Source organism: Podarcis muralis, chromosome 6, assembly GCF_964188315.1.
Source record: "Podarcis muralis chromosome 6, rPodMur119.hap1.1, whole genome shotgun sequence".
Lineage (NCBI taxonomy): Eukaryota > Metazoa > Chordata > Lepidosauria > Squamata > Lacertidae > Podarcis > Podarcis muralis.
This window is the reverse complement of record NC_135660.1, coordinates 74853026-74865228: the sequence shown is the minus strand read 5'-3', so window position 1 is coordinate 74865228 and position 12203 is coordinate 74853026. Positions and strand designations below refer to the sequence as shown.

The 12203-nt window shown below is 40.2% G+C and overlaps 1 protein-coding gene across 8 annotated transcripts in view; it reads right to left on the bottom strand.

The window, feature by feature from the left end:
* Positions 1-5488: 5488 nt before the first annotated feature.
* The window catches only part of CCSER2 (coiled-coil serine rich protein 2), a 54052-nt gene continuing 47337 nt past the window's right edge, over positions 5489-12203 (bottom strand). For 5 of the 8 annotated variants that reach the window (XM_028729291.2, XM_028729292.2, XM_077930576.1 and 2 more), the window contains one exon: positions 5489-11151. In XM_028729291.2, coding sequence (XP_028585124.2) covers positions 10339-11151 — 813 coding nt within the window. In that variant the 3' untranslated portion in view covers positions 5489-10338. The remainder of the gene's footprint in view (positions 11152-12203) is intronic. The other 3 variants (XM_028729297.2, XM_028729296.2, XM_028729298.2) reach the window with 3 other exon arrangements.

The following is a 12203-nucleotide window of genomic DNA, read 5'->3' as shown; positions in this document are numbered from 1 at the left end:
GGTTAGGCAAAAATTACTGCGCTTAAACAGCAAAAATCCTTTGGAAATTACATATATGTGAAAGTTTTCTGCATTCTCTAACCAGTGAAAAAGTCCAGGTCATACAATTTATATGCTATGGAAAGCACACCTTTGATTAATTTAAAAATAAAAATCTACCTGGGGGAATAGTTCCCTCTGGTCCAGAAGCCCCACCCCTGAATCAGAAAGGTTATTTGGTTCCCGATTCATACATTATGGGTTGGCTGTAGATCAGTGGTTCCCAACCTTTTTTTGGCCATGTCCCATCTAAGCATCTCTAAAATCCCGATTCTGCCCCCCCCCCCCCCCGGTGACATAAAATTCTTATTATTCCAAAAGTGAACTCCGATTCACGCGGAGGAAGCCTAAAAGGCCACTCACTGTTAATAACTCATTCTCAAATTGCCCGCCTGTGGGGCGTGTGCCCTACATTGGGAACCATAGATCTAGATGTACAGAGTAATCATATGCATATCTACCCAGAAGAACAGGGTGCAAGGACACAATCTCTGCCAACCAATTTGTTGTCGTTTTGTTTACCCATCAGTTTCTGTTGCACTCACTCCCTGTATATTTTAAAACACTGGATAGTAAGGATTCAAAAAACAAACAAACAAACAAACAAACAAACAAACGAGGAGCTTTGCAGAAGGTTCTTTGCTTGTAAGGTCATCCTCTACAAGTTGGAGAGTGACAAAAATGAGCTACCATGTTCATCTCTAGACACCCATACCCAAATGTGGAGTTAACCTTTACGTGTAACTGTAGCCATCTTCAGGCACTGCTACAAAGTCAACTTTATTTCAGTGAGAACTAAGTTGAGACATGACTGTCTTTCCCCACTGGCTTAAGTAGGATCAATATGCTATGTACAGGGACGTGGATAGAGCTGTGGGTTAAACCACAGAGCCTAGGACTTGCTGATCAGAAGGTCGGCGGTTCGAATCCCTGACGGGGTGAGCTCCCGTTGCTCAGTCCCTGTTCCTGCCAACCTAGCAGTTCGAAAGCACGTCAAAGTGCAAGTAGATAAATAGGGACCGCTCCAGCGGGAAGGTAAACAGCATTTCCGTGTGCTGCTCTGGTTCGCCAGAAGTGGCTTAGTCATGCTGGACACATGACCTGGAAGCTGTCTGCGGACAAACGCCGGCTCCCTCGACCTATAGAGCGAGATGAGCGCGCAACCCCAGAGTCGGTCACGACTGGACCTAATGGTCAGGGGTCCCTTTACCTATATGCTATGTATTATTATTATTTTGTATTTTACTTTTGTTGTAAGTTGCTTTCAGACTTCTTCGACTGGGGAAAGCGATGAATAAATTAAGTCTGGATTCAACTCTATAGGCTGGATCCACTGTGCTAGCAGAAGCCAATACAAAGTCTCCTGCTAGCGCAATGGGGCTCCCCCCCCCCCCCTTCTTGTCCCATATCTGCTCTGAAGGGTGGGGAAGAGAGCGGAAAGCACTCCCTTTGGCAAGCAGAAATGCTTGTGCTTCTCATCTTAGCACAACGTATCCCCCCATGAGTCTATCCTTATTTGTACAACACCTTCATACAAGTTCCTTACTCATCTGTAAAACAGGGAAACTGTGCAATTCAGTGGTAACGTATATGCTGTTTGCATATATATGTTCAATCTGCAGCTTCTCTGGGAAAGAGCAACTTGGTTGTAGAACATACAGTGGGGTGGGGTAGAAGAAGCTGGCCCCAAAGTTTGCAATTTACAGCAGTCTTATATTGGACTGCAGAAGGATTTATGAAGATTTTACTGGCTTGGCATCTATTCAAAGTGAGGAGAAACCCTCCCAGCCCCGCAGTATTCAGCCCTCTCCCCATGTCTTTTCTTCCCATAGCTATGAATTATAAATGCAACCAGCTGGAAATATGAGGCCTATGAATGATATACATTAATAAACATTCTGTTTCTAATTACAAACATACTTTACCTGGGTTATCAATCACACTCTGTTTCCCTCCTCCCACCAGAGTAATGACAGTTTCTTTCAGCTGAAGAGTTGTGGCTGAGCTAATTTGCTGCTGCTCACTGTCAAATAGATTGTGAGTGGGGGGAGAAAAATCAGAATACAGTTAAGTGTTTAATTTGTGGTCCTCCCAACAGTGAGAACAGGAGACGTGAGGGGTAGACTGCAGCAACCGCATTTGTCAAGGACCCAGTCATTGCACAAAGAAACTGTTTTTAACACAGGCAGGAGTTTCACACACCATTTTAGAATTCACTTTTCCCCCATTAGCTTGCATCACAGTGCCCTCTGCTGCACAACAGCCAAAGCAAAGCATTTCTTTCTCCCATAACCTTTGATTTAAAACAACAAGTGGGGAAGACAGAAAGAACAGGCCTGCCCACTGGCACTACGAAAGCAGTTATACAATTTCTGGGAGGTGCCGAAACTCATGTGGCAATTTTACCCTGCTCCTTGTCATGCCCAGGTTCTCTGTGTGTGAAACAGAAGCTAGATTGTGCTTCCTCTGGTAACTGTTCAGATTTTCCTCTCAGGGGCTATTCCACACAAATTGCAAAAACTGAGTACAGTGGTACCTCGGGTTACATACGCTTCAGGTTACAGACTCCGCTAACCCAGAAATAGTGCTTCAGGTTAAGAACTTTGCTTCAGGATGAGAACAGAAATCGTGCTCCGGTGGTGTGGCGGCAGCAGGAGGCCCCGTTAGCTAAAGTGGTGCTTCAGGTTAAGAACAGTTTCAGGTTAAGAACGGACCTCCGGAAGGAATTAGGTACTTAACCTGAGGTACCACTGTAGTAAGATCACCTTGTGAGGACTACCTAGTCAAAAAATGTATGCTATTCAGAAGCACCGGCACTGGAGACCATCGGAGTGCTGTGAAGAAGAAAGGCCACATTAACAAAAACAGCATGGTGAAACATCATAGAATCATAGAGTTGGAAGAGACCACAAGGGCCATCGAGTCCAACCCCCTGCCAAGCAGGAAACACCATCAGAGCACTCCTGACATATGGTTGTCAAGCCTCTGCTTAAAGACCTCCAAAGACGGAGACTCCACCACACTCCTTGGCAGCAAATTCCACTGTCGAACAGCTCTTACTGTCAGGAAGTTCTTCCTAATGTTTAAGTGGAATCTTCTTTCTTGTAGTTTGGATCCATTGCTCCGTGTCCGCTTCTCTGGAGCAGCAGAAAACAACCTTTCTCCCTCCTCTATGTGACATCCTTTTATATATTTGAACATGGCTATCATATCACCCCTTAACCTCCTCTTCTCCAGGCTAAACATGCTCATCCCCTTCTAAATCATCTATTACCTTCTCTTGCCTCACACTCCCTTTTCCACTCTTGATTTGGAGAAAAGCAGGTGCTTCCTGGCTTGAGGCACATCTGACAACAGCACAGCCTGCTCTTTCCTGTTTAAAAAGTAGTAGTAATTGGAGCTCAATTGAACTAAGTTACTTGGCTTGGCCAGAGGGACTAAATACTAGGCGCTTTGATTAAAGACTGGGTGAAGGAGGAACAGCTTCCTCTTGAACTGAGATGGATTGAGTGCCAGGGGGTGATGTCTGGTTTGATTATTTAGTTGGACTCAGGTTGCCATAGTAGATTTTTCCCTTTCTTCCTCTCCTGCAATCAATTTGTAACATTTGAATAAGGGTAACCAATGTGGTGCCTTTCCAGATGTTGTTGTACTACAGTTCCCATTAGCCCCTGCCATTATGGTCAATGGTCATGCATCATGGGAGTTGTACCACATGGGCTATGGCTGCATTAGAGCTCAGACTTCTTAGGGCTAGCTCAGAAATGGCATTGTGAAGACACCAGCAGGAAACAGGAAGCAAGCAGCCATCTTCCTCAGAGTTCTACTATTTGTGGAAAGAGAGTTGATACTTTGCCTCTTGTTTGTTGCACAAATCTCAGCCTTGACTTCAATCCTTACCTCTAGGCGATTTAGTATACAGTAAGCCCGTAACTTATGTGCATTTACCTTGTGTGCATTTAGCTTTATGTGCTTGACCTTTTTCTTTTTCTTTTTCTTTTTCTTTTACAATTAAAAAGTGGGCGGGTGTCAAGGAAATAGACTTTGGCAATCCCAACTGCCATTGCACCCCATTTGTTTTGACTATATGCGATTTTGGCTTTAGGAGCAAAACCCTAACGTAACCCCCACATAAACTGAGGGCTTACTGCAATCCATTATGGGCTGGGGTAGACCAGTTCCTCTCCTCAAGCTGCCTCTTCCATTGGGCGCAGTGGTTTGATTGCTGGGCCTGGACATGGGAAATTCTGCTTTAAATCCTTTATATGTGTTCAATAGTGGTCCTTGCCCAAGTGACTATCTGCCTAATGTATCTTACAGACGAAGAGTACCAGTTCGGAAGAGGACATCCCATGTAGTACAGTAGACAGGATGCTGGGAGTTAGGACTAGAGAGAGCTGGGTACCTTTGAACTCGCTCACATTGGCCAGTCACTTTATGAAGGTGTTAAGAAGATTCAGCAGAGAAAACACCACATCATTGGATGTGGTGTGTATGGCCTACAAATGTGGTAAGGGTGGATACAAAAATAAGTGTTTACACAGAGCTAGGTGCTAAAGAAACACATGCTGAAATCACAGTAGGCCTGACATTGTTTTTTATGAAAGACAAGGAGTGCAGTGCATACTACATTTCAAGAACCTGTAAGTCAAGTCCCGTCAAATGACTGTGTTGGCTTCAAAGTGTGTATCTGGATTGCAGTGTTTTATATCCAATGAAATCCAAGTTCCCACATGAAATCCTTACTTTCAGAGCAGCAATCTGCAGAAACATTTAGAGACTGCACAAACTGATGCAATATTAAAAAGCAGGAAAGTACATTAGCTAGAATACTTGTCCCCTCCAACTATTAATATTTTACATGTTCAACTATTATATAGACATTTTCTTCTGAGGACAGCGAGATAGCACCAAATAACAATAAGGATTAATACCGAATGAGCAAAAAGATCGTTTTAAAAAGATTGTTGCACAGTGGTGTACTAGTAAATTTAGAAATAAGAGAGCACATCATGGCAGACCCAAAGCCATTACCCCCAAGGAGTCTTAAAATGTAAGCAGCTGTGCAGTCTTACACACCCAATCCAAAAAGCAACAGGACACGTAGTAATACTCAGTTTATTAAAATTAGCATGACTGAATTCCTATGCATAGCTTGGGAGTAAGTTCGACTGAATGCAGTTGCATTAACTTTTGACTGGACGTGTTCAAAACATTTTTGTAGGACCCATTGTTGTCACTACCCCATTATTTCCATTATTCTGTTCATCTAAAATTACATTGGATTTCAGATGAGACAACGGATTGTGATTTGTTCAGATTTCCATTGACATCACTAGGCAGCAGAATGCTCATTTTAAAATTAAGATCCAGAACACTCTGCATCTCCCAGAATCTACCCAAGCAAACCACAAAAATGCAGACAAATGACTGCTAACACACAAAGACGTTCAGAATTATGAATTTTATTCACTAAAGCAACACTGAGGAAAGTCTTTACATACAAGTTTTTAAATCATCTTTACAAGCAAGTTCCAATATACAGTATTTACTTTAATATTTTTTTAACGAAATACTATGTATTAAGGGTACTTTTGCAGCTAGTACCAAATTTTATACTAACACTGCAGTTAATATTAATTTATTGTGGTGCTTTTGACATTTATGTAGGCAGTGAGCAGCTTTACCACAGCAGTGATCAAAATATTTTGGAGTTTTCCGAGAGCATGGTTGTAGAAGAGACTGAAACCCGGATCTACGACCATGATTGCGTTTCAGCAGGACAAATTTCACCAGCATTAAGCACACAGGTCCCACTGATTTCAATGAGGGAGAGCCAAGCACAAACCAAACTCACCTATGGAAATCAACAGGCCTTAAAAGTGCTTAGCTTTGCCTGAATTGTGCCCATGGTGGTCAGAGAATCATTGCAACCAGGTGAAAACAAAGACAAAATGGAAACCCCATTCCAAAACCAATATCCATTTTAATGGTATAAGAAGGCGTGCCTAGCAAAAATGCAGATAGTTATGCAAAAAAAAAAGTAATTATGTTTCATTCGCAGACGTATTACTCTACCAGTATATGAAAGGTTTCATGAATGCACATGTATTGACATGCAAGGAACAAAAGAAATCACAAATGCCATTCTATTTACGTATGCCGCATTAGAACAGCAACAAAAAAACCCAGCATTTGAGACCGAAGATTGATTTTTGTGCAGTCAACTTGAACTTCACCATAGCTGGAGTGGGAGTTCATGTTATATGTTTGTCTGAGAACCACTTGAAAGAATTGATGCTCATTGATTACACAAATGACTCACTCAACTTTGGGGAGGAGGGTGCTTAGTATTGCACATGGTTTCATTAACAGATCAAAAATCATATCGAACCGTATAAAACTTGAAGAACAAAGTGGAGTATTTAAGCCTCTGTTCTGGTGTCTCCAGGGGCCTCTCCTTCAAAAGAAATTGCTCCCAATTTTTTAGCGATAGTATGCAAATGCTAGGTATTAAATAAGTGGATGCTTAGTGAGACAAGCATTTGGGGGACAATACCTTGCAGTAACGCACAATGATACAGTGAACATTTGGAGATAATAATGAACAGGTGGCAGGGAATGGAAGAGGCTGGCGGCATTTGTAAGCTGCATCATCCATGGAAAGCTGCCATTGTTTTAAAAGCCCAAACACTAATTCCAATGCATAATGAAAAACTATTTCACTAACTCAACCACAGGCATTTAGATTAAATTTAGGCACAACTCCAAGCAACGGAGCTCATAGTTTATAAAGTGCAAAATTAGTTTTGTTTCGCTTTTACAGCTATTGTTAAAAGATAGATATCTTCAATATATATACGTTTTGAGGAGCTGTTTAACACTTTAGGAATTATTGCATAACGTAGGAGGATCCAGAAAGGTAGAATGCACACGTTTAAAAACCTAAACAAAATCCAAATTTTTAAATATCTGCATTTAGAATAATCATCTCTATTGGTACCAATGGCATTTCTTCCCCTTAAGTATTAATATTTATTGAAATATATAACCATTAGAGTCCCACTACAGGCCTGGCACTCCAAATAGCACTTTCTCCAAACCACCATGAGCCTTCAGTTTTCCCTCTCATCACCTAAAAGAGCTTTGTCTCACACTCTGAACTTTCTCAACATACTTTGTAACTTTCTTTGATATAGTCATACTTGGGGAAAGATTACATATCCAGTTTAGAGATTGACAAATGCATGATGGTGAAAGCCCCTAGCTAAGCTTCCTCTGTCAGATAATTGCCTTTGGCAGTGTGGCAACTCATTTTTTCTAGCGACAGTGGCAAACTCAGCCCACCTCAAAGTTTGCATGTGCTGGCAGCACAATCAATTTAGATTATCCATCTAAACCTTACATGTAATCGATCCGCTATCCTCAGCATTCTTTCTAAATTGCCAGACATTTTTTTTAAAATGGGGCATGCAATCTTAAAATTATATTTGGAAAATACTTCATTTTCATTAGGTACTATATTTTAGCAATCTAAGAAATAGAACCAAGACCATCTCCAGCGCTAACTTTTCATTAAGTGCTCTGAGGAATACAGTTATTTTAGTAATATTACTTTTTAAAAATAAATAATTTAATTATTTCTAATTTATATCCAAGGAAATCTGTAAAAGTCCAAGCTTTAAAATGTGATGCAAAGGTCTTTAATAACTGAAAACAGCTTTTAGAGTAGTTGCCCTGGGCAAGTGATAATTCCTTTCCAGAAGAGCAAATTGTCAGACTGCTCATTATACATGTTGGTGGGTTGGCAAATTATTTTTTTGTAGCTGGACTGAAATTGACTTAATAAGGGTAGATGTAGAATGATAAGATATAATCAAATTATTCCTAAAACTTCATTTACCAATGGCAGCTGGTCTCTTTTCTTCAACAAGATGTCTGAATTTATCTAAAGGGGCAAGAAGATGCATCAATAACTTTTGCTCCAGTAATGTTTGAATATTGGAAAACCATTGAGTACCAGCTGTAAATGTCAATATGGGATCATGCTATATTTGTTTTACAAAGAGTATGCTGTAATTGCACCTTGACTCCAACCAGAAAGGAACACTTTTGCAACACAAACTGCTGTGCCACTGTAAATGCTAAAATATCTACTGTGAGCATCACATCTACTAAGTAACCATTTAATCAAACTATTTGGACAGATGGAATATAAAAGGAAGCGTTTAGTCTGCCTTAATTAAACAGAATAATGTGAGAATTTGAGTTATAATCCATTTCAAGGTTTGAGAAAACCATTGTACAATTTAAATTTTAGGACCTCGTATTACCCTATCCCTGGTCACAAAAAGGCAACTGATGTTTAAAAAAGTTGTGTTGCTTTAGGAAGTTAGTTGTATTTTAGCCCTTTTAATGCATTACTCATGCAAAAGGGTTATACAGGGGGTGCGGGCCTCATTCTGACCCTTCACATATTGAAGGATAACTTCTTCGGAATCATGTAGACCCATGTGCTGCCTTCAAGCAATTTAGAGGGTTCTAAATTGCGTTGGGAGCCTACAATGATAGGGCTTCCCTATTAGTTATCACCAAAATGTATGGTGCTGGGAGGCAAAATTCACAACCCTGCAGTTCCTATCGACCAGCTTTGCATCCATCTTGAAAATGTTTCCTGCTGTTGACAATTCTTGGGCGGATGAGAGTATTCCCTAGTTGAGGACAGCAACCACAAACATATGCTCTTACAGGTTTAAGGTGCATAGATTGAGTTAACCTAAGAGGATATTCTTGGTCAGTCTTATGACTAATGAACCATGTTTGATTTATGGAAGCGTCTTCAACATCCCTTCGGAGGGAGGCATATATTCTTGGATTAAAGGAAGTCCAAGCTGCAAATGCTCTCGTTTCATTTATGAAGTATCAATGTTTGAGACAGCATTCAACAAAGGATTCAAACCTACTACTGTAATGTACTCACACCTGCTTCATTTAACAGTACAAAGGGCAGCATCTGAAAAGGCTACCTTCTAACCGTTGTTCTCTGGTTGGCATTCGAGTAAGACTTAGATGCAGTTAACCTACTACATATTTGGTTTTGGGGTGTGCAGTGTTTCTCATAAGAGCATTTTATTGCATATTTGCTAATGTAAGTTACAGGTATATCTTTACACTTCATTGCGCCATAAATATTTAAACTACAACCATCTTCATACAGAGTATTTAATAGTTTTTTCTCCCTTACCAGTCATTTTCCATCCTTCATTCAATACCTAGGAACTAGCCACAAATGCAATATTATTAATCTCTGAAAGAGTACCAGTTCTGTTCTTATGACTCCACAAGATTTCCCAAAGTGTGTCTGTGTATTTTAAAAATATTTTTTTAAAAAACAAGCTTTTATTATGAAAAATAATTTTCAAATCCCTACATTTATGGCAAAGGTTTGTGCAAACATTTCAAGTTGGGTTCATAAGACTTGCAACAGCAACATAAATTAATAAATAATGTTACAATTAAGTTAAATCTTAACATGAAAGTTATGTTGCGAAAATCCACAACACAGGTGTCACGGAGTCATTATTCCCAGGGTCACAGCACATACCATTTTACAACTATCTGCATGAAAAGGTTTTGGGTGGATTAATGTTTAAAATTTAACTAATATCCATTTCACCCTGTGAAATTTTGTTTGCCGCTTGTGAACAGTGAAATATAAATTCAAAAAGTAACTACAGCAATTTGGGATCCTCCTGGCATAAAATTAAAACCCCAATTCAACACCAAATATACATCATTTAGACAGTCTTGGGTTCACTGTTGTAATAAATAGGAGCATTTTGCATAGGTCTCTGAGATACAGAGTCAGAATTATGGCTGAGATTGAAGATAAAAAACTAATTTATCACTTATAGTTGATGTCAGAGCCAAACGTGTATCCATAACCACCTAACATTCAGTGGTCCAAACTACTAAGGGTTGGATTTCCAGCAAGCAGCCTGTCCTCCTCAAACAAATGGTGCATTACTCTTAGCAACCAGTAGCCATTTCAAACTTTAGTATTAAGCCAAACAATCTTAAAAGGGGACAAATGGGCAATGCAATCAATGGATAGCACAGACTTCTAAATGGCACAAAATCAAGGGAGATTAGACTATAACAGTTAAGTACCAAAAGAACTGAAGCATTCAGTGCATGCATGCTTTTGATGAAGATTCTTGACTGAGACAAGAAAGGGTGAGAGTAAGCAGCTTTACAATACAGGACACTGAGATGTTCATATGCAAGTCATGATTTCAATTATGTCTTTGGTTTAGGGAGGCGGGAATGCCGATTAGGAGCCACACAGTCACCAGAATGAATGTTTGAATCTTGATTCTGCATATTTTCTTTTGCTTGTATTAGTTGCCTTGAGTGGTTTGTCTTGGACCAGGTATTCTGAGATTCAGGAGGCATCATGATTTTTGGATTTGTCGTTTGCTTGGGCCTAAAGGAAATCGTTGGAGGACGAAGCTTTGAGATTTTCTGGCTCTTATGACTCTGATCAGACTGACTGGATGCCAGCTGCAGTTGTGTTGGGTGGCTTGGCGGCAGCTGTTCAGGCTCCTTTGAAGCAGAAGAGCCATCTGCAGATGTTGCTGCTGCAACCGTTACTGGAGGAGGCACTAAAGCATTCTGCTTTGGAGTCTTAGTGGCTCTTGAACTCTTTGGCGCTGAAGCCTGGTTTGTCCGTGAGCAATTGTTTTTTAGAACTAATTTGGTCTGCACTTCTTGAGCATTTACTTGGGAAGATGAGTGAGAAGAGGGATGCGAATGTAGTGTATTAAATTTTCTACCAGACAGTTCTTTAGGTTTCTCTCTAACTTTTACATTCTTGGTGGAATGTGCATTCTCCTCTGACTTTCTTACATTTAACTGTGTATTTAAAGTGCTCAGTTCATTTAGGCTATTGGTGAAGGAGCCATCTGCAGCATTTTGAGCTTCATGGCCAGCACTTTTCTTTTGGTCTTCTGTTGGTTCATTGTGGGCCCCGATGAGTGACGTTTTTATTAATTTTCCCTGGGCGAGGTCTGTGAAACTGGGAAGGTGGCTGGAAGGCTGTAGTACTTGAGGCTATAGGAGAGAGAGTTACATGCCAACAATTAGGTAAAAATCAGTTAATATAAATGAAAGACACACTGATCTGTTAGGGTAATTTGAAATCCAGCTTTTCCCTCAAAAGTTTACATTTGAAAAACAGGTGAAAAACATTCCAGACATCTGAAACAACAAAAGAATAAAATCCAGCAATCTCAAATAAATTGTGCAACACAGGGGGAAATCTATTAACTCAATTGTAGCAGGAAAAATAGCCAGATCAAACAATAAAAACCCACACACACAGCCCAAGAAATGGTAAGCAAATTTAATGGCACACACATGTAAATGAGAAGTTACACCTATAATTTCTTATTAAGTGCTCATACGCTACAACTATGAATAAAATTCTTAAGGCTTTATTATATAAGGTGGGGAGGGGAAACCTTTTCTTCTGTTGAGGGCTGCTTTACCTTTGAGGTGACCTAAAGGGGCCACAAGTCAACTATAGGTAAGGCCAAGCTTCTCCCCCGGCTCCCTGACAACGCAATGGGCTGCCAGCAGATGGTCTGATTGTTGTTGTCAAAGGTCTGAACTGAGAGCTTGCAGAATGCTTTTGCAACCAGGCCGTTGACATAAGGAATTTGCTGCCCCCCCCCCCTTTTTGAAATAACACTTTGCAATGCATTGAATATACTTCTTTCAAGAAACAGATGAATTGAAAGGTTTGATTATAAAGCTAGAGATTAAAAAGAGAGATTTTTAATGAAGTCACTGCATAATACAATTATACAGAATGAACCCTGAGTTTAGGAACATTATATTGCAATTGCCACACCTGAGAAGAGGATGTAAATATACAACAAAGAACTTATATCTAAGTGAAAGAGCATGAGCTTTGTGTACAATAGCCATGTTCATACTGCCTCAATTTAAATGAACACAGGTAGGAAGGTTGGAGAAGATCTTTGCCTGAGACCTCAAAAAACTACCACCTGTCGAAGCAGACAGAACTGGGTGAGATAAAGCAGCCTATTATGTTCACTGCATGTTATGTATAGGTTCATCTCATTTTACCAATGGAATTT